This window comes from Erigeron canadensis, chromosome 1, assembly GCF_010389155.1.
Source record: "Erigeron canadensis isolate Cc75 chromosome 1, C_canadensis_v1, whole genome shotgun sequence".
Taxonomy (NCBI): domain Eukaryota; kingdom Viridiplantae; phylum Streptophyta; class Magnoliopsida; order Asterales; family Asteraceae; genus Erigeron; species Erigeron canadensis.
In genome coordinates, this window is record NC_057761.1 from 59,016,795 (window position 1) to 59,039,395 (window position 22,601).

The window sequence follows — 22,601 nt, forward strand, 5'->3', positions numbered from 1 at the left end:
TTAAAAAGCTAGTTATAAATTCGAAAGAAAGTTATGTTGAAAAGTAATCTAATCAAAAAAGAAAAATTCACAAACAATGAATACTTACATGTTCGTCCATTAGGATCATCTCAATACTACTTATGTTATTAACATCTCCATATAGAGGTTGCTTCCATAGCCGCAAATTCTAACCGTTATCGTACATGGCTTATTATTTGGACGCAAGTTTCTAATTGAAACATGGTTTAGTGAAACCATGCTAAAATTGATCTGTTATGTGTTTACGTTTTGAAATGCCTTAAAACTGAATGGAAGTGACCTTATATAGACATAGACATGCAAGGAAGTAACCGCCACAAGCAATAATACACGAACGGTTACATATTCAAATTTTTGAAAATTTGAACTTCTTGAAAGCATAACTAATCCGTTTTTGAAAATTTGAACTTCTTATAAAAGTAACTAATCCGTAGACCTTCTAAGGAGCAATATTGTAATGATTTTTGGGCTTTCTTGTATTTTTAAATATGCCACATAGAAAATAACTAACAAGTTTTGAAGTGAGATTTATATAATGTAGGGATTATGCAGTTATGTCGTATCATGGATTGTCTTCAATGGAAACCAAAATGTCCAGCCATTGAAAAACCCCAAAATTTAAAAAGTTCAGTGTTTTCTGATCTGAACTGTGTATGATTTAAATACAATGATAATGAAAATCATCTCGGGTGAATGTTTAAGACGAGAATCAAAATTATTAAGTCATGAAGTTGGAGTAAGTGTGGCCTTAATTTCCATATACAGTAGATTGGTTTGGATATCAGTGCTCAACAAATTGGTTTGAGATTCTAAAATGAAACAGAGTACTCGATCCCTCTAAATTCTGAAGCATCTATTTGGTTATCTGGAGTGGCGATGGCCGATGGGTGGGTTAGGTCACGAGTCAAAACTTGAGAATGTGTGAAGGCTATGACTTATGAATAATCATTTGGTAATCCGGTGTAACTGAATGTCCTATATGGGTGTAGATGGGTCAACATAAGCCACTTTTTTTTTTCATTGACAAATCAATGATACATCTAACAAATACCACGCCCTTGCTAACAAATGCAAATACCCCTACGTTTCAGCTATATATGACAAAACCAGCCACTGGTAACCCCCTTTGCGTTGAGTACTAACCCAAGTTTGCAAAATTTTTTGTTTCTAGATTCAATTTAGACAAACGCTTCAAAAATAATTGAGAATTCAACCAGTCAACCACCACCTCCCATTGCTCAGGTACTTTTTGTAACCAAATGTAAATCTACTAATGGCCAAGAATGCTGAACAACATTGTTTTATGAGACAGCTAGGGACGAATATATAACTTCAATGTTCTACACTTAGATACAGCAAAACCTGAGAAACAAATGGGTTCGATTTCAAAATTCCGTAAAATTTCTGATATAAAGATATAAAAGTGTTCTCACCGGAATGTTACCCTATATATATATATATATTTTAAGGTTTAGATGGAACAAAGAATAACACTACTCTCGCAAAACATCAATAGCATTAAAATGCCGATTTGTAAATGCATAAAACATGGTGTTTGACAAAAGTTGGTCAAATGAACGTTGGTGGGTAAAAAATGTATCATTTCATCATCTATTACTTTCCCTTCCATCTTTGCTGTTTGTGTTAGGATAATTGATCTTTCTGATGATGTAATCTGCATGTTAACGTAATTTAAAGATTAGTAACAGAATGAGTCAGGTTTTGTGTTTCTGCATTTTATCATGGTATATTGTATGAACAGACTACCACTGTTGATTCTTTCTGAACTCAGTTAGCACAGGGTATATATTCTCGAAGGCAGTATATGTTTCTTCTCTTACCTATAAATATAACACAAGGTAAAAAAGTGAAACCCACATGGATTCAAAATCAGCATTGACCAACATTGATTTGATACATTACCTTAGCCCCAGTAAGAACAATTTTCCCAGAGACAAAGATGAGCAACACAATTTTAGGTTGTTTCATCCGGTAAATCAGTCCTGGGAATAGTTCCGGCTCATACTGCACCACCATAAACGAAAAGACGATATCATCAAATGGACTTCCAAAACCAAAACAGAAAACAGCACAAGGACTTAACCGACCCGCAAAATCGAGTACTCATTTATAGAATATCACATAAAAAAAGATTGTGTTTTTTTATGGATCAAGCATAATGCAATGCCAACTTACACTTGAGAAAGCGCCATGAGAATATGCAAGTCCTTCAAGTCTAATTGGAAATTTGACATCACAAGATGCAACTATGTTTTGGATCTTGAAATCCTACAAGCATTTGCAAAAACTTACTTAAGTTTCACATATGATATATGAGGGCGAAACTGATAAAATAATACCCTGGAATAGGAGTGTCTTACCTTAAATTTTGCTGCATTGCCAAGTTTCTGTATAATTCGAGCATACTAGAGAACAAAAATATATCTATAAGCATGGTGAAAAAATTATAAAGCTAAAGAGAGAAGAGTAGTTCGTTTAATGCTTTCAATGGATTATCATATAGGCATAATATTCTGCGAACATATTATAATCTGCTTTTCATAACAAAAGGAGTCTAAAAATCATCAGGTACCTTCCGTGCCGCATGTCTTGATTGTTCTTCACTCTTGGCTCCTGTACAAACCTGAATAAAACAAAGCAGAAAACATCAATCAAAAGAATACTTGGAAGAAAAAAGAAGAGAGACTTGTGCCACAATAACCTATGAACATATAAAACTAAAAATGTCTTTAGCTCATGTTCGTTTAGGAAATGTGGTTAGCAAATTGAAACTTTAAATGTGTTCATTAGAAAACATGATAAAACCTTTCTTGCATAGTAGTGGTTATAATAAGTTTTACTACTTTAATGAAAGTTGTCATATTCTTTATAGTTTGAATCTCATCTTAAAAGGCAGAAAAGAACTTTATTTACAATTCTTGCTGTCCAATTATATCTGCTTAAACAGTAGCTCAAAAATATAGGAATGTGAATTATCCAGGTGATCACATTCAGATATCAACATTTCATACCCGTCAAATTCAACTTCAAGTTATATTAGCATCTGTTTATAGTTGGCTCATATACAAAACTCACCATCTTCCCAGAAGCGAAAATCAATGCTGTAGTTTTCGGCTCTCTTATCCTCATTATAACAGCAGCGAAACGCTAGAGTAGACACACACACAAAAAAACTCAGAATACATGAGAGTCGTTAAGAGAAGGAGAATAGTATAGGATATCCTAAAATCATTATCTTCACTGATGAAACTTATACTTGAGAGCAATTCATATGATTGCTACCATACACATCCTACAATTTCATGGTACAAGTTTACACTTAGTTTGAAAAAGAAGTTATTTGTAAACGTGGCCCGGCTTAAAAGAAATACAAAGATGACACGAGACACTCAGATAAGAAAGTTTATTGTTAAAAGGAAATCAAAATACCTCCCGTGCCTAATCCCATCCTAAAGGCTATGGGGACAACAAAATGGGCATTCTTTAACCTGCAAATTTTTTAACTCTGCGGATTTAATGATTTACAGATGAATTGGTCCAAACTGGGAAATCATACTACCTTTTTGGGCCTAGGGGGACAACAAAAAGGGCATTCTTTAACCGGCAAATTTGCTAACTCTGCGGATTTAATGATTTATAGATGAATTTGCTGACTTGGTCATATTTTGCTGTCATGAAACGAAAAATTCAATGGCTTTCCAAGGATGTAATAACAGTTGCTACTTACAACGAGGACCGTTTTCAAAAAGAAGCCCACCCATTAATGTATCACCTCGGCAGATATGACCTCATTATTACACACTCAAGCAAAATCCCGATAATCAGGTCAAAAAATTATCGAAATATTAACCCAAAACAAACTTTAGTTATCCTATGCAGGAAACCTATCAATATTTACGGTGTACATAAAACGATATATATAAATACCTTTGGATTATATTCAGCATTTCGAGCTTGTAAAGCGATAGACTTCAAGTCCAATTTGCATTCCAGATTAACAGTAGATACTATATTTCTACAAGTATAGAACAATAGTCAATACATATACATTCAGATATTTAACATATCTCTCATGAGTACTCAGAGTGTTATAACTTACTGAAGGGTAGGCACAATTCCAGATGGATGCTTTTCTAAATCAACCGGTTGGCTTCCTTCCAACATTTGATCCGCCATCATTCAAATTTTCTTTCTAAGATTAATTATTATACAAACACAATTTATATCTATCTATATCTATATTCTATATATATGTGTACTAAAGAATTATAAAACAAAAACCCAAATTTTTACAAATAGTGAGATTTAGATAATTTAATTAATTATGTGTATGTATGGATCAGACAGTTTTGATTCAGTATCTATTTAGGTATAGCAAAATCTGATTCAGAGGTAACTCAACAATCTTTCTTTCTTTCTTAAAAATATTAGGGTTTCTTCGATTATCGAAAAATCAGATTCATGGAGGAAATATCAGAGAAGATCTGATGGAATTTTGATGAGCGAATGGGAGGTAAGAAATTTGAAAACAAGCATATATATATATATGAGGGCAGATATTCGATGTCGAGAATATATATAGAGACAGGATTCAATATATATGTGCCGAATGACTGAATGGAGGATTGTATGTGACGGACAGAGTTGAGTCGGTGAGATAATGGGCTTGAATTGGTTATTGGGCTTTTGGATTGGGCCAACTGAAAACATACTGGACTATGGACAACAAATCCCTAGGTACGTTTTAATTTCTAAATTTATATATATATACACTAGATTATTGTCCCGCGTAATACGCGTGTAAATATATTTTTATGCTTATATATATCTAAAATACTATTTTCTTAACTAATAGTTAACAAATTAAAATATTCAATTTCACTTTATTAACATTTGTTTTTTTGACCTTGATAATTTTACAACACTTATTGTGTTGCTGAAATGACCAGACTCGATAAACCGAAAACATAAGAAATTTTTTTTTTTACACCCCACTGCGCCGCAGTGGGTCGAGGACTCCCCACTGCGCCGCAGTGGAAATCCTCGGCCAGAAGATGAACCTGCCCCACTGCGCCGCAGTGGGTTCGATACAACTCCCACTGCGCCGCAGTGGGAGGAACCAAGACTCATTTCCGTGGGAATCCACTGCGCCACGGTGGGCAAAACCACTTCCACTGCGCCGTAGTGAGCCACCTGATCAGCAAACCCAAACTTCCCAACACTTGAACAAACTTGCAACCTTCACAATTCAACATGAACTTTATAAAACACATTTCAAAGTTGACCAAGAACAATATAGACACATTTTGAACAAATTTACAACATAACTTATTTCAAATTCCAAGAGGACCATCAAATGGGTCATTTACCCAAATCGACATAATTTTCGCCCAAAAATGCAACTTCACAACTGATTGAGAACTTTACACCTGATCATAGACCCAAGTTTAATAAAAGTATGACCATCAACAAACAATGTACCAAAAGCCAAAAGGTATGGGACTTCTAAGCATCTACCAAAAGATCGTCATTTATCCGCAAATGACCTAATTACCTTCAAGAACTTGCTAAATCCAACTTCGGGCTCAAATCAACTCTTTTCAATCAACAATACTAGTTCCTTCTTCCGGAACTACCTATAAAAGGGTAAACAACTAAAATAGAAGCAAAGGCTTAGTGAATACACTTGCATACATTTACGAATACGAATGAAGGCACGTGCAAAGACTTTCACATGTAACCTATGACACCGTCGTGTCACATTTACATGCTCACTTTGCACACTAGCAATACATATATGGATCCATATAAGCTACACAACATAATCATGATCATCTATCGGGGTTCTTAGGCCACCGGAGGTTCTTAGGCCTCAATCGATCAACTATCGGGGTTCTTAGGCCCCGGAGGTTCTTAGGCCTCATGAACTATGCCCCACATGGGCTTAACGCCAAATCAATTACCATGCTTGGAACATTCACATCTCATGGTAATTGACCCAACGTATACATAAAGGTATGCAAATATACTCACCTCCTCCGCAACAAAAACAATAACGCTAAATAGACAAGCACAAGCAAGCTTCAACCTATAATCATATCGTAAAATGCATATGCTTACATTCACACTTGACTAGCTCAACCTAATCATACTCAATTACTAGCCTTTCTAAACCCCAAACCCAACCCATTTGTCATTGAGTTATTCCCATTATCACAATAACACTAGATAGCTCATTCTACCATTTTCATCATCATTTCAATAGCTAGCAAAACTTTTTCTTTTCTCATAAATTCAATTTATCATAAGAACTTATCAATTTCATAATCAAACACATTATATAACTCAATGACAACTAGGTTAACTAAGGAATTGGGGGAAAAATTAACCACAATCCAATTTCTAGCAAAACCCCAAATTTGGTTCCTTCATGAACCCTAATTTCAAAAGAAAAGATAAAGCTAAATTGGGGGAAATTCCTTACCTCAACAAAGAAGACAATTACTTAGGGTTTTCAATCCACAATTTCCTCCCCTTTTTCCTCTTAAATTTCGGCCACCTCCACCACAAATCCACAAACCCTAACTTTTTAATCTTGTTTGATAAGAGTTGTTAATGATGATTATTATTTTAATTTCTACCTTGGGCTTGGAATATTAGACTTTGATTTAGTGGAAGTAAGAAGAATGCATGAAATGAAGAAGAAGAAGAAGAAAAAGTGAAGTGGGAGGTGACTCAAAAGAAAAAGAGGGTTGGCACTCTTTGGAGATGCCACGTCCCATACGATTTCTTGGTATTAAAATACCCGCTATCCGCTAAAGTTCCAACTAAATTAACCCCATATCCAAAAATAAAATACTAGAAAATTAATTTAATGTTAAAACTATAAAAAGGGTTAATTTTTTTTACCTTAAAAATCTTTGGGGTGTTACAGTTGCTCATTAAGTCTTACTGATTAAATAAATTATTCAATGTCAAAAGTTATTGGTTATCCATGTCATCACAAACATCTCGATTTCATTCGGATTTTCATGTCATATCATAAAAACTATCAATCATGACACATTCTTTAAATGGTGCCAAGACATACAACCTTCTAAACCGAGTTGCGAGATTGCCGCCATCAAGCCAATGATCATTCCAAAATCTTGTCTTATTTTCACTCCCAACTGTTCTTTAACAACATCTTAAGGAGGCTAGCAATTGAGTGTGTCTCAAAAAATGAGGAACATATATTTGCATATATATTATTACCATTTGTTTTACACAGGAACACAAACTCAGAACCACGAATCACATTGATGATTTAAAACCTAATGTAATTCAGATTTTGAACCACATGTCATATTCATTTGTACATATCAATGCTAAATTAAAAGTATTCAGACCACCAAAACCTAAACCACTCACTTTTTTACCTAACAATTGTCTTCTAGTAAATCGATTACATTTCATTTTCCAAGTTCGACCCCCCATTCTCCTCCCTTACCCCTTCCACCAAAAAAATGAAGTTGTGATCTTTATCAATCGAAATAAAGAAAAATAATATATCCTAAATACTTTGAATTGCCGAGTATAATCCATCATAGACAACGCATTAGTATTGAGATTAGATTTTATTCTATAAAAACTTTACAAAATTTATGAAATATAACCATGGATGGAGTCCTCACTCCAATTTGGTGAATCTTGTCTTATTTTCACTCCCAACTGTTCTTTAATAACATCTTAAGGGGGCTAGCAATCGAGTGTGCCTTAGAGAATGAGGTTCCATATATTATTACCATTTGTTTACACAGGAACACAGACTCAGATTCATGAATCACATCGATGATTATAAACCTAACATAACTCAGATTTTGAACCACATGTCATATCCATTTGTACAATATCAATGCTAAATTAAGAGTATCTATACTACCAAAACCTAAACCACCCACTTTTTTACCTGACAATTTCCTTCCAATAGATTTATTACATTTCATTTTCCGAGTTCGACCCTCCCCTCCTCCCTTACCCCTTCTACAAAAAAAAAATGAAGTTGTGATCTTTATCAATTGAAATAGAGAAAAATAATATATCCTAAATACTTTGAATTGTCGAGTTAGTTACCATCATATACAACGCATTAGTATTGAGTTTAGATTTTATTTTATATAACTTTGCAAAATTTATGAAATATAATCATGGATGAAGTCTCTACTCCAATTTTGGTACAATGTAAACTTTTTTAAGGGTATTTTTGTAATTTTGTTCTTACAAAATATTAATAAATAAAGAATACATACAAACATTGACTTTATTGTCATATGCATCTTTTTTGAAAGTACATCACTTGGTTGGAAACATTATTCTTGAGATAAACCCTCTATTGATAGAGTAACAATTTTAAGTTGTTTTTATTTTTAATAAAATAGAAAAAAAAGGGTTGGAAAAAGGGTTTTTTTTTTGTAAATGTACAGTACATTGATAATATAATTGTATGTAAAAACGTTATATTTTTTTCAAATTCCTTTATAATAGTAATCACAATAGTCATGCATATTTAGAAGCTAAATTATATATCATTAATTTCAATAATTTATTTTATGTTATTTAATAGAGCGCAACTTTTCCGTCACCACATGTTCCAAAATTGCAAATCAATGTTAAAGGTTGACGTTCCCAAAGTTGTCACTTACCTAAGCTAAACTCGGACTTCTCAACACTGTCGTTGATAATTTCTAAACCCGACATTATATATATATATATATTGTAGATACAGATTGTTACGACATTATTAATATTCAATTTTATTTTATTTTTGTTTAAAATATAGCTTACTATTTTTATTAATAGAAAATTGATCTATATATTTTATATGAAACATATATTAAATATTTCAAATTAAAATATGCTTTATTTTTTTCATATGATATTAACTATTATTTTATTGGATAAGATCTAAGATAGATAGTATTATTTTATTATTAGGATATATATTAGCTATTAATCTATTGAATATATTATATTAAAATTATTGGGTAAAAAATGTAAATTTGTGATGAAAAATCAAAAAGTGTATATTAAATATAAAGAGGAATTTTTTTTGTATAATTATAAAAAGTATAAGTATTAATATTGTCATTTAACAAAATTGAAATAATTAAATTTGATCTAATGGTTATAAATCAAAGATGGAATCCATCTAAGGGTTCTTGTTTGTTTATGAATGAATTTAGGACCTTGTTATATATATTGGTAGATATATATATATATTTTAATACATTCTCTTCACATAAAACCATCTCCAAAAAATCTATCTAATATATTTAACATAATGAAATGATATCTACACAAAAATTCAAAAGCAATAAAAAAAATACCCATTTATTCAAATTAAAATTTATCCAAAAGACGTTTAGCGTACTAGTAAGAACAATACAAAGTAATTATTTACCTGGTGACCTAAAATGAATTGATTAAAAAATAACTCGGGTTTAAGTTTTAACTATTTATTTTAAGAAAATAATATAAGCCAAGACTAAAACTAATTTGAAATAACTATTTAAACTTGAAAAGAAAGTATAAATGAAAAGTTTCATAATGAAAACCGGTCAAAAAGTATGTATTAGTTACATATTTAGGAAGATAGCTAATAATTAGGGACGGCACCCGGAAAAAATTCAACAAGGGCAAAATCAAAAAAATCTATAGAAAAAGATCTTAAGGGACAAATTTAAAAAAGCTATAAGAAAAATTTAAAAATTTATGGAAAAGTTTAAAATTTTCAGACATTAATATATTGTAAATTTTCACATTGTTGTATATTTATCATTTCTTTCAAAACAAAATATAGTTATAGATATCAGTTTATATAATACTCCATTAAAAAAACTCCTCCATGTAGGTCTCCGTCCCTATTTTGATACCCGTTCTTGACAAACCTGAAACCCGTTGCTAAAAGTCGGCCCCTTACCAAATACTCCGTAATAACTTATTCCATTTCTAACTAATAGACTTTTAATAATATTTTTATGCAGAAACATATAAGGATTTGAGAAGTCTGTATTCAATATTTGTTATGTTATTATTCCATGGAAATCGAATAAGTTGTGTTGTTGATTTGTTGTAATGGCTTCCCCTAGCAAAGATAGACATAGTTTGAACGTAAATTGACAAGTGTTGCTATTTTGTTTAGGGGTTTGCTAAATACAGCCCTTAGGACTGTGTTTAAGGTGCATATATTGTTTGTACATTTACCATGAAAATCAGAAGGCGGACTTTTAATATGGAATATACAAGTTTTTTTATGCACGTTAAATACAGTCCTTAGGACTGTATTTAGCATTTCACTTTTGTTTAAACTGATATATCTAGTACAATTTGAGATGTCAAGTATATTAAGTGAGGTAAATGCTTATCTATTTATTTATATAATATAATAAAAAAGGGTTTTTTTTTTTAATGGCAAAAAAGTATATATATTATATATAAAAAACCATTAGCAAGATACTAGAGGTCTCAGTACAAAATCTAGAAATACAACAAATTACACATTCTAGATCCTACTCAGAACCTTAACTGCTAAGATCGCAAAATGGTTGACAAACCTTATGTCAATTACAGACACAAGAAAAAACTCCACCAACGAAAGTTGAGCCACCGGTTTTCACTTCGTGATGTTTTTGATGCGACCCCAAACAAGTCCTGAGGAAAACTCGATAATACCAACTAAATAAAAAAGGGTTATTATTTTTTCTTTTATGAAAAACCTCCCAATGGTCGAAATTATAGCCGTTGAACAACTCATTCTTTCTCTCCATGTCCATGCCTTCTCGCAATATTTGACGCTAATTAGCATGCCACCACTATGCATGCCTGGGGTGAGCGACAGTGTTGCTGCCATGCTTAACCTCGCCTGAATCCACACGGTGGATTGTATAAGTAGCAGTCCATGTCCGCCGAGGCGCAGATCAACTAAATGGCCGTTGACTGGTTAAGCAATGAGTTACAAGTTCACTGCCACAAAAACTAGAGGCGGGTAAACCTCTCCCAGATTGATATTCTTTAAAAAAAACCTATCTTGCCACAAGCATTTCCAGAATTGCCAAAACAGCGATCGAGACAAAAAACAGTAAAATTAAAGTGACCATACATAGACTGATATACATACATAACTTAAAGGACTGTCATCACCATGGGACACTATATAAGAACATACAAAGTATCAATATGGAACACTTTTAGAAATTATCCAACACGGATACTGAAATCCATAAAACACAAGATAATAGATATAACAGGTAGATAGATCCCTAATAGAAACACACATGTTTAAAACAAGGTCCAATATGATCCCACGTACAATCATGTGCTCTCCTGTGAAATCGATTTTCAAACAATCATGTGCTCTCCTCATGAATCCTTCAGCATATCAACAGCATCAAATTCACTCTCGCCCTCTATGCAGGGCCGACAATAGCTCCCTTGATTAACTGATAAGTCAACAAGTGGAAGTAAGCGAATGCCCAATGTTATGATTAAACCAAAGAATCCAAATTAAAATGCATAAGGCGACAGTGTAACTAAGCAGTCAAAAATCAATGTGCATAATATCAGTTTACCACCTTAACATCTTCTTTCATATAATTCTTTACACAAATTGATTAGGGATATCAAGAAAGCATCATCATTGATAAGAAATCAGACCCTATAGCTTCTATGCAACAATTTTGTTAAGAGAAAGTGCTATGGATCGGAGTACTATATATGAAATAGAACTAACCCATCTTGCTGTGTTTCCCTCTTTCTTTTCAGTCCCCTACTATCATGTGGAGATACATGACTCATTGATCTCCCATTAACATCTGGAGATACAATACTCTTTGGCCTTTCATTAACTTGAGGAGATACAAGGCTCTGTACATATATAGGGGCACTAATGTATTCCTTAGTGTTGAACAGACGTTGTTTACCTTCATGAAAGAAAGATTCCTCGACTCTATTGTAAAATTTCAGCATTTTTAACTGGTGGGTGACATCCTTATCCCACTGAGCTTGATGTGGAAGCACGTCCCAGCACTGTTTACCATTGTGGCTTTTCATTACCCATTTGGGACCACCGCGCAGTTGGTCATCGCAAAATATGCATAACCTTTCTTCAACCATCCCCAAGCGGTAATTAGTAGAAGTTGTATGCTCCTTATAACTCGTGTCATCAGGTTGGGGGATTTCTTTAAATTGCTCTGTGGATAAATCAAAAGAAAGAATTGCCGGGTTCTTATGCTGATCTAACACAAACCAGTGGAGTGCCCCATTGCATAAGATACCACAGCTATCTTTTTCCTTATTAGGCAACAGGCGAATGAAGCTACACTTTAAGTCTCCAGCAAATTTCCAAACATTTGATTTGAAAGAAAGCACATGAAAACGCATCAAATCCTCCTTATATTCCCGTCTCCCTAAAATGACCTTGTAATCATCTGAGGATGAATCGTAACCAAAACCCCCAAGGAACGATAGGTCGTTACGAATAGCTAGTACTTCATCATGAGGGTTTTCGAGACTTTTCAGCTCTCTAGTTAAGGGATTAACTACTATAATGTCAGCATTGCGAGTAAAGAAGCAAACAAGGCCATTGGAAGAACCAACAAGTTGCTTTCTCAGATGATGCTCATTGACACAGATCCTCCTCTTGCTATTACTATTATTACGTTTCATCGAATGGGATACAACGAAACGAGAAGTGGAGACCAAAGAACGCCATGATTTACAAACTCTCTTACATTGGATCAAATCCTTCAAATCCAACCTAACGAGTATTTCCCCAGCTATATCATCAGGGACGACAACCTCCCCCGACGACATCCAAACCCTAATTTCTTTAATTTTAAAGGTGAATTGTAAAAATAATCAAAAAAAAATTACAAAACTACAAGATACTTGAGATCCAAACCCTAACTTCAAATAAAATAAAAAATAGAGTGATTCTGCGATCAATAATAATTACTAGAAAATACTTTCAACATCAACATGAATAAGATAATTTTGTCCAATCTATCTAATAATTATCAATAGATGTAAATAAATTTCTCACGAAAAAAAGGTATATATAGTCAACGAAATCAATCCTTACAGAAAGTTAGGATGCGAAATCGGAAAGCACACGGAAACTGGGACGCCTCACACCTGCCCTTTTCTTCTTTCTTTTCTTTTTGGGGTTGTCAAATTGGCCGCTCATCCATAAATAGCCCTTCATATTATCAATCCAACCTTTATACGTCCCTAATCTCTTTAACCCTTCATATTATCAATTCAACCTTTATACCTCGATTTTGCGGGTTAATAAAGACATATACGAGCTCAATAGCTCAGATCAGCTCGTGATGTATTAAAAAAACGCGGGTTCGGTTTGCATATATAAATATATACTAAAACCTTTTCTCAAGATATCTTCCAAACTGTTGGGGTCCTTGCTCCGTCCCAATTTAAATGTTCTATTTTGATTTTTGAAGTATTTTCTTCGCAACTTTAACCGTAAATTGTTTCGTGTGTGTTATATAATAACTGATGTAAAATATATGGATAGATAAAGCTTTAAATATATACTTTTTATTGATATAATTTTTATTAGGTACAATATAATACAAAGAAAAATACTTATGGTTAAAGTTAAAGAAAAAAGACTTAGCAAGTCAAATTTGGACATTTAAATTGGGACGGTGAGAATATAATTAAACCATAGTGATACAAGCCCGTGAAGAGAGGCTTCGCCGATGGCTTTCAAAATTTAGAAGAGAGCCGACGAGCATAGTGGGACCGCAGGAAAGAGAGATTTGGGTGGCAACGACTAGGAATGGAAGTTGATGAATCTGCCCTTTTTGTCTTTGCCGCCGATGACCGACAATCGAACCACCATTGTCGTGAATTCCCAAATCCCAAATCTAGGTTATCAAGAATCTCAATCACCACCATTAGACTTAAGAAGAGGTATTAACTACTCCCTGGTAACCAGTTTCAATAAACAATTGAAACGAAAAAATTGAGCTAAAATGGTTCAATGATGGTTGTATTAAAATTATTAAGTGGATGGTGGCCGTGACTAGAGGGTGATATATTTTAATGGAAGAACATATTTGAAATGTCTTCATGATCTATATTATTTAATATCTTCACCAATCACCTTTAAAATAATTTCACTTCTTTTAACATTAATAATTAATTACAATATCAATATTTTCACTTTTTTTATATCAAATTTTCATCTCCACTATCAATAGTCACCATGCATTTGTAAATGAGTAAACGCATGGGATATTGTGTACTCTAATATGTAATGTATTAGTATAAATATAAAAAATGGCAAAATTGGAAAAAAAAAACTAATGGCAATATGTGTTTTTTATATCAAGTTTGTTTTTTTCAATATATTATCCTACATGACAATATGTGACATTTAATATGTGACTAACAATTAAAACTAATGGTATCATCGGAAATTTTTAAGAATGAAATTTTATTAATAGAGGACACCTAAATAAGTTTCTTTACTAAGAATTTGAGTAAAATACTTTTTTTTAGTTGTTTTTTTTAATCTTTAATATTGTAATGTTTTTTTATTTTAATGAAGTCTTTTTTTAGTTAATTTGAACATTAATGAAGTGTTTTTTAATGTAAAAACAATAGTGTTATTAATCTTTGAAATAAAATAAAATTGAATAAAAAATGGAAGAGAAAAAAAAGCCTTATTGTGAGTGATGGTAAATGTATCTCCAACTTTACCTTGAAGTTGGGACGGGGATCTCTACCCTAGTTTTTGTGTTTCTAAGAAATAAAAAAGCTGAGTGAGATCAAAGTGAAAAAGATCTTGGTGAAAAAGGCTTAACTACATATAATGATATAACCACCGATTGCATTGTGTTAAATCTCATTTATCAAAAATATAAAGAATCAGTAAATTCAGTTTATTGAATTAAATAAGCAATAGTGAAAAAAAATATTTATAGTTTCCATATATTTGAACATTTACTCAATAATCTTTATTTATTTATTTTTTATATAACATGAGTAAAGCTTTTCCTTTTTAAATTCAAAGACAAATTCTCATTATGGTGGGATACTGGGATATTTTCACCAGAGTTTACTAAAACAGTAAAACTTTGATGTAAATTGAAAAACATCTTACTTTTTGACATTACAATTGGTAAAAAAGAAGGTTTGGTTGGGGGGTAATGTAGGAAGATTGATGTGATGCCTCAGAGATCTTGGTGGATAAAGGATCATCAAACGAGTAATTAAAACTCATCAAGAGTAGCAAATATCCTTCTTACATCACTGGCATCACATAATCCCATTCATCATCAATACATATCTGCAGACTTTTATCAAAATCATACATATAAAATTTCAAAATTTTCTAATATAAAAAAAGAAAACATATGTAAGTTAGACTATATGATAACAATGAGTCAGAAGTAGCTGGTTGTAAGATCATCCTTTCTTTTTTTTAAGAGAAAATCATGGTAAATCGTCTATTTTTTCATCATCCTCATTATCATCATATATGCTTTAACATATGCTACATAACAAACAAACATATCCATACGAAAAAAATTTAAAAAGCAAAAAGTATGTGTATGAAGACAACTAATAAGCGGATTGGTGAAACAAATTTGTGATGCGTTTGAGATATACAGGAGGAGGCATGTCGCATATATAGTGATTGTATTATAAAAAGATTAGGAAACCCTAATTAAAGAAAGAGTTATATTCATGGGTTTTAGGCCCATGGGCCTAGACTTACATCAATCATCAAATTAAATGGATACTTCTTAAACAAGCCCAATAACAAAAATTTGACCCAACTAAATTCATTCAATTTCTAGTAGCACGTTAAACGCGCGATGCGACTGTGTTCATGACGGCGACAGTGTGATGATAGGGGGCAACTGTTTGTGGTAGAGGCAGCGTCGGTGTAGATAATTGATGTAAAAGTAATTGAAATAAAAATTTAACAGAGATATTTTAAAAGATAAATAATTAAATAGTGTAATATAATCATTAAGGACATTTTGAATATTTTTCCCTATGTAACTTTCAACATTTTTTTATAATATAAAATATAGATATTACAATTTAGCGTTGTTGGTATTTGCTAAAAGGTAGCACACAACTTATAGGGGAAAATTAAACATGTTGATTTGTAAATGATACGATCATACATGGGTGGTACCAAAAAGGGGGCAAGAGGGGCAAACGTCCCTCGAAATTGAAATTCAATCATGATTTTTAAAAATGTTCTTATATTAGGTATTGTTTCTCATGAATTTATTAATTTTGTCCTCATCTTTTTTTGGTATGTCTCTATGATCATACAAACCTTTATAAGTCCAAGAATCTTCTAAGACCAGACACAAATAGTTAAAGAATATCGGGCTGTTAATTATGTTTTCTTTTTAACGGCCAATGAAAGAATTATGTACTAATTAATTCTAGCAAGATGGTAGATAAAAAGAACACTTACACCACAATTACATTGATCTCGCCCGCTAGTGCCTCAAATCACAATGACATCATAGTCCTATAATTCATATTTCTCCAATGATACCATTCTGTTCAAGACTAGCTTTGCTCGGGACTTTATCCATAAGCAACTTCTTGCCTGTATTTCATAGTCGAGAGGATCAAAGCATGAATCACCTTTTTTCTTTGTGGCTGAGCATTGTTGATATTTGTGAATCAGCTCCTCTCCATTTTAAAAAGATTGGGATTTTGTGGCAAAAGGTTCATTACCTAACCATAGATCAATCCAAAGTAATATTGCCCTCCCATTACCAACTAAGACTTTCATTAGAATTTCTAGTGAAATCCCATTTTATGAAAAACTAGTTGAAATCCTCCCGATGTTGTTCCATGACCCTGGCAGAGAAAGTTTTATGAGAATGAAGGACCAAGAGCGAGATGAGTGATGCAACGACCAAATAATTTTCCTCTAAAGGCTGCTTGTTTCTGTTTTAAATCGCCACCACAATTTAGCTGAATGTATCCAAACAAGGTATACAGTCACTCAGTGAATACTAGAGTGCATATGGATCTGGTTTTGACTTTGGTTCTAATACTTATGGCTCAAAGGGGCATCGTTTGCTGCCTGTCGATAGCAAGTACAAGTCTAGAGGAAGAGGCGACGGTTTCATCGGTCATAGCAATGAAAATGCTGATGGTCTAAATGAGCTGAATCGGGGCCCTAGATATTTTGACAAATCAATGATATATCACGCCCTTGCTAAGCAACTGACAAAGCCAACCATTGACAACCGTCACCTTTTTACCCTGATTACTAATCAAAGTTTTCAAATTTTTTATTTTTAAATTCAATTTAGACCGACACTTGAGCAATAATTGAGAGCTCGTCCACCACCACCCATTGCTTGGGTACGCTTCATAACCAAAGATTGCTGAACAACATTGTTGCATGTATGACACAGCTACTGAAGCACATAATGTACACTAGTAGCACGAGTATTGAACTTCAATGTTCTAAACTTAAATACGGCAAAATCTGAAAAGCAAATGAGTGCAATTTAAAATTTCCGTAACTTTCATGACAAGAGCTTTTTTTTTTTTTTTTAATTTTTTTATTCTTTTTGTTTCTCTGTTTAAGTTTAGAGGGAACAATCCCCAAAATTTGGTCAATGAAATGCCAACTTGTAAATGCACAAAACTTGGAGTTTGACAAAAGTTGGTCAATGAACGTGGGCGGGGAATAATATATTATTTCATCATCTATTACTTTCCCTTCCATCGTTGCTGTTTGTGTTGGGATTATTGATCTTTTTGATGATGAAATCTGCATATCATTGTAACTTAAAGATCAGTAACAGTGTGTGTGTTTTTCTTATAGTATATTGTATGAATAGACGTACCACTGTTGATTCTTTCTGAACTCGGTTAGCACAGGGTATATATTCTCGAACGCAGTATATATATCTTCTCTTACCTTGTAAGCACAACTCTGCACAAGGGAAGAAACTAAATAAACTGGAAACCCACATAGATTCAAAATCAACGTTGACGAACATTGATTTGATTCTTTACCTTAGCCCCCGTAAGAACAATTTTCCCAGAGACAAATTAAGATGAGCAACACAATTTTAGGTTGTTTCATCCGGCTCATACTGCACCACCGTAAACGAAAAGATGATAACATTGAATGAACTTCCAAAACCAAAGCAGAAAACAACACAAGGACTTTGTCAACCCGCAAAATTGGGTACTCATGTATATAATATCACTACATACAAAAAAGGTTGTGTTTATTTATTGGATCAAGCATAATGCAATAATGCGAACTTACAGTTGAGAAAGCACCGTGAGAGTATGCAAGTCCTTCAAGTCTAATTGGAAATTTGACATCACACGATGCAACTATGTTTTGGATCTTGAAATCCTACAAGCAATGCAAAAAACTTAGTTGAGTAACACATACGATATATGAGAGCAAAACTAATAAAATAAGACCCCGGCCAGAATGGGAGTGTTTTACCTTATAATCGGAAGCATTGCCAAGTTTCTGTATAATTCGAGCATACTGGATAAAAAATATTTCGATAAGCATAGTGAAAAAATTATAAAGTTAAAGAGAGAAGAATAGTAGTGCGTTTAATGCTTTGAATGGATTGTCGTATAGGCATAATATTAAGTGAACATGTTATAATTAATCTACTCATAACCAAAAGAGTCTTGAAGCATCAGGTACCTTCCGTGCCGCATGTCTCGATTGTTCTTCACTCTTAGCTCCTGTACAAACCTGAATAAAACAAAGCAGAAAACATTAATCAAACAAATTCTTGGAAGAGAAAAGAAAAGAGACCTGTGCCATAGTTGGTTCGTATACACAAAACTCACCATCTTCCCAGAAGCAAAAAGCAATGCTGTGGTTTTCGGCTCTCTTATCCTCATTATAACAGCAGCAAAACGCTAAAGTTACAAAAAAAGAAAATACATGAGAGTCGTTAAGAGAAGAATGGCATACGCATCCTATGCAGGAAAACCTATCATAACTAAACAAAGTACCTTTGGGTTATATTCAGCATTCCGAGCGCGTAACACGATAGACTTCAAATCCAATTTGCATCTCAGATCAGCAGTAGAAACTATGTTTCTACAAGTATAAACCAGCCATTGATCAACACATATACATTCAGATTTACACACACACACACACAACTATGTTTCAGCCTAAAAACAACTTCATTTCTAACACCATCTCAACTTTGTCACCAATCCATCAATAGATGGAGTGGTACCATTATCAATGCAGTTTGGGCCCACATGTGAAGTTGAGAGACTTCGCACGAAACCCAAGAAGTTGGCTTTGCCAACACAATATTAGGGCCGTCTCTTCATTCTATACGGACCCTGGCCAGAGAAGGTATTTTACCGACATCATAACCCTTACGGAGTGAGATAATGAAGATCCAATGCGGTTCCGGGGACAGGGTGCCCTCCTTTACCATTTCATCTCAACTTTGTCAACCAGAAGGTTTGGGGGATTGTATAGAAGTAGTCCATGTTAGCAGATCAACTATATGATGGTGATCACGCCATTATTGGCTGATCGATGAGGTACAAGTCCCCCACCACATAACTCTAAGCGGGTAAAGCTCTCCCAAATTGATACTGACATAAAAAAGCCCATCTTGCCACAAGCATTCCTAGAATTTACAAAACAGGCATCATGACAGAGAACAATACAATTAAAGTGACCATGCCGTCATCACCAAAAGACACAATATATAAGAAGGTACCAAATAAGACTGACCATTTTTAACCATTCACTTCTTTCACCTACACTTTTTCTAGCCACATCAACATCACCTTCTCACCTTTTTCACATTCTCTTTTCCCTTTAACTATTCACCTACTATTTGATTCTCACTTTTATTTAATTAAAACACAATACATTATAATTAAAAATTACATGTTTCATTAATATTTGAAAATAAAAATACAATACAAAACCAGTCATAACATTAATTGTAAAAGTTAAAACATAAAATCATCCAACATGGATAATAAAATCCATAAAACACAAAGATGAGAGAAATAACTCAAAAATAGATAGATCAGTAACAGAAACACACATGTTTAAAACAAGGTTTAATAGAAAGATCAACAAAGACCACGCATACAACTATATGTGCTCTCCTGATCATGAATCCTTCAGCAAATCAACAGCATCAAATTCACTCTCTCCCTCTGTGTGGGGACAACAACATCCCCCTTAATTAACTGATAACTCAACAAGTTTTAAACATGTGGAAATTGCTACTATATATTATACGAAAAATAATTATAATTAGAACCCATCTTACCGCTCTTGAAATCCATTCTTTGTATGCCCATTGATCTCATGACACATTGATCTCCGATTAACATGATGAGATACAGGACTCTTCGATTTTTCATTAACTTGAGGAGATACAAGGCTCTGTACACATATAGGGGGCTTAGTCTGGATGATACATTGTTTACTTTCATAAAAGAAGGATCCCTCAACTCTGTTGTTGTAAAGTATCTCCATTTTTAATCGAAGTGCAACACTATTATCCCACTGAGCATGATGTGAAAGCACTTCCCAACACTGTTTACCATTGTAGTTTTTCATTACCCATTTGGGACCACCACCATTGGGAGGGCCATCGCAAAATATGCATAAACTTTCTTCAACCATCCCCAATTAAGCGGTAATTAGTATTAAGAGCATACTTATAACTCACGTCATCAGGTTGGGGGATTTCTTTAAATTGCTCTGTAGTTAAATCAAAAGAAAGAATCACTTGATTCATCATACGTTGATCTAACACAAACCAGTGGAGTGCCCCGTTGCATAAGATACCACAACAATCTTTTTCTCTAGAAGAAAACATATTAATTAAGCTACATTCTACATCTGCAACAAATTCCCAAATATATGATTTCAAAGAAAGGATATGAAAACGCAATAAATCCTCTTTAAATTTCCATCTCCCAAAAATGACCTTGTAATCATCAGAGGATGAATCGTAACCAAAACCACCAAGGAACGAGAAGGTGTTACGAATAGCTAGTACTTCATGATCATCATCAGGGTAGTTTTCGAGTTTTTTCACCTCTCTAGTTAAGGGATTAGCTACCATAATTTCAGAATCATTGGGAGTAAATTAAGAAGCATAAAAGGCCATTGGAAGAACCAACAAATTAAATGCCTTCGAAAATGAGAAGCATCATCAGTGATAATGATCCTCCTCCTTCTCTCATAATAAGTATTACTATTGCTATGCTTAATATAATTAAAATGGTATACAGCGAAACGAGAACCAGAGACTAAAGAACGCCATGACTTACAAACTCTCCTGCATTGGGTGAGATCCTTCAAAACCAATTTAACGAGAATTTGCTCAATTATATCATCAGGGACGACATCCACCTTCCCCGACATTGAAACCCTAATCGCCAACCATACAAAATAATAGAAAAAGTGAGATTTTTCGATCTATAATGCGAGTAATAATTATGTATGACTTCCGCTAATCTAACAAAAACGAGGTTGATAATTGACATTAACCATGTTTTATTATCACGATCTTAGGCTCATTCCAATATTTTTCAACACCACTAATAATCTATCAATCTATACACATTATCCTCACATTTTAAAGTCAACCACCTTAACTTAAAGCTATTTTAAAACATTGACACGTAAGATTCTTACGTGTCATCTCCATATTTTTTCCCGATATGTTAATAAAATAATAATATAAAATCTAATATAAATCTTACATCAAAATTAACAATCTATATTTAAATCATACAATTCCAATTGATTCGGCCACTTAAACATGGATAGAAATTGTCTAACTAATTAATTAATTAAAAAATATAAGCAATACAACTACATCCTAATTAACCATAAGCTTAAATACATATATTTTTTGGTTTTCTCTTCTTGGTCTGACTAAAACCAAAAACAATTTACGACACCAAAAAAATAGTTGTTATTCTAGCCACCAAAACAAAGTTTATATTCATTGTTAATATAATATAATGATACTAGCTAATATTGTTTTGTGAGATTCATCGAATGGATTACACGAAAAATTAAAAAGCTTTTATTTATTTTCATTCGAACTGAAACAATAAAAGTATAAGTTAGAAGTATTGCTTTAAGTGATTAAAAATATAACAGTTTCGGTGTTTGTTGGTAATGATCTTGAATGTTTTAATTTTTTTTAATAATGTTTATGCGTTTAATCTGCATGCGCTTTGTGCTTTGTAACAATTCTTGCAACATGATGGTGATTTTTTTAATTCTCTAAGGGGGAGGGAGTCGTTCGCGAGATGGATAGCGAGTTCAAGGGGATGGAGTGAGTTCAGGGAGTAAAGGATGTCACGATCGCGAGCTGGGGTGCAAGATGGCGAAGCGAGCTTTTAGCTCACACAGGGATGAAGACAAGGTTTAGGCTGCAGGGGGGCGAAGTGTAATATTTTCAAACGGTCATATGACCGTGAGGGACTAGCTGTGTAAATTTGGACGCTCC

The 22,601-nt window shown here is 33.3% G+C and overlaps 3 protein-coding genes and 2 non-coding genes across 10 annotated transcripts; all 5 read right to left on the reverse strand.

Moving 5' to 3' along the window:
- Positions 1 to 1,352: 1,352 nt before the first annotated feature.
- On the reverse strand, positions 1,353 to 4,460 carry LOC122580234 (TATA-box-binding protein-like). 3 transcript variants are annotated; one of them, XM_043752514.1, is made up of 9 exons: positions 4,142 to 4,460; positions 3,970 to 4,057; positions 3,118 to 3,189; positions 2,615 to 2,665; positions 2,403 to 2,447; positions 2,218 to 2,310; positions 1,945 to 2,046; positions 1,786 to 1,862; positions 1,353 to 1,696 (listed from the first exon to the last, which is right to left on the reverse strand). In XM_043752514.1, coding segments are annotated over exons 1-9 (609 nt in total). In that variant the 5' UTR covers positions 4,222 to 4,460; the 3' UTR covers positions 1,353 to 1,695. The 3 variants fall into 3 exon arrangements, with proteins under 3 accessions (XP_043608449.1, XP_043608464.1, XP_043608457.1); XM_043752529.1 differs by having other exon boundaries at positions 1,367 to 1,696; positions 1,789 to 1,862; positions 4,142 to 4,457; XM_043752522.1 differs by lacking the exon at positions 1,353 to 1,696 and having other exon boundaries at positions 1,785 to 1,862.
- Positions 4,461 to 11,159: 6,699 nt separating this feature from the next.
- Positions 11,160 to 13,126, reverse strand: LOC122610204 (F-box/kelch-repeat protein At3g23880-like). Its single transcript, XM_043783199.1, has 2 exons — positions 11,810 to 13,126; positions 11,160 to 11,519 (listed from the first exon to the last, which is right to left on the reverse strand). The coding sequence occupies exons 1-2, from the start codon at positions 12,889 to 12,891 to the stop codon at positions 11,516 to 11,518; spliced, it is 1,086 nt and encodes a 361-aa protein (XP_043639134.1). The 5' UTR covers positions 12,892 to 13,126; the 3' UTR covers positions 11,160 to 11,515.
- Positions 13,127 to 15,274: 2,148 nt separating this feature from the next.
- LOC122586210 lies at positions 15,275 to 15,363 on the reverse strand. The gene has a single exon (XR_006321916.1). It is a non-coding gene; the product is annotated as a small nucleolar RNA SNORD24 (small nucleolar RNA).
- Positions 15,364 to 15,486: 123 nt separating this feature from the next.
- On the reverse strand, positions 15,487 to 15,575 carry LOC122586224. The gene has a single exon (XR_006321929.1). It is a non-coding gene; the product is annotated as a small nucleolar RNA R12 (small nucleolar RNA).
- A 1,967-nt stretch (positions 15,576 to 17,542) lies between these two features.
- On the reverse strand, positions 17,543 to 21,601 carry LOC122605390 (TATA-box-binding protein 2-like). Of its 4 annotated transcripts, XM_043778352.1 has the most exons (9): positions 20,397 to 21,515; positions 19,096 to 19,183; positions 18,928 to 18,999; positions 18,779 to 18,829; positions 18,566 to 18,610; positions 18,377 to 18,469; positions 18,118 to 18,197; positions 17,946 to 18,034; positions 17,543 to 17,869 (listed from the first exon to the last, which is right to left on the reverse strand). In XM_043778352.1, the coding sequence occupies exons 1-7, from the start codon at positions 20,753 to 20,755 to the stop codon at positions 18,174 to 18,176; spliced, it is 732 nt and encodes a 243-aa protein (XP_043634287.1). In that variant the 5' UTR covers positions 20,756 to 21,515; the 3' UTR covers positions 17,543 to 17,869; positions 17,946 to 18,034; positions 18,118 to 18,173. The 4 variants fall into 4 exon arrangements, with proteins under 4 accessions (XP_043634287.1, XP_043634279.1, XP_043634293.1 ...); XM_043778344.1 differs by lacking the exons at positions 17,543 to 17,869; positions 17,946 to 18,034 and having other exon boundaries at positions 18,165 to 18,237; positions 20,397 to 21,177; positions 21,409 to 21,496; XM_043778358.1 differs by lacking the exons at positions 17,543 to 17,869; positions 17,946 to 18,034 and having other exon boundaries at positions 18,165 to 18,237; positions 21,409 to 21,601.
- Positions 21,602 to 22,601: the final 1,000 nt, after the last annotated feature.

Coding starts and splice junctions, on each gene's coding strand:
- LOC122580234 (XM_043752514.1), bottom strand. CDS start 4,221: ATGATGGCGGATCAAATGTTGGAAGGAAGCCAACCGGTTGATTTAGAA. Junction 4,058..4,141: donor GGAATTGTGCCTACCCTTCA/GTAAGTTATAAC, acceptor CTATACTTGTAG/AAATATAGTATCTACTGTTA. Junction 2,311..2,402: donor GCAATGCAGCAAAATTTAAG/GTAAGACACTCC, acceptor AAATGCTTGTAG/GATTTCAAGATCCAAAACAT.
- LOC122610204 (XM_043783199.1), bottom strand. CDS start 12,891: ATGTCGTCGGGGGAGGTTGTCGTCCCTGATGATATAGCTGGGGAAATA.
- LOC122605390 (XM_043778335.1), bottom strand. CDS start 20,755: ATGGTTGAAGAAAGTTTATGCATATTTTGCGATGGCCCTCCCAATGGT. Junction 19,184..20,396: donor AAGAATGGATTTCAAGAGCG/GTAAGATGGGTT, acceptor TTATACTTGTAG/AAACATAGTTTCTACTGCTG. Junction 18,830..18,927: donor TTTTTGCTTCTGGGAAGATG/GTGAGTTTTGTG, acceptor TGTTTTATTCAG/GTTTGTACAGGAGCTAAGAG.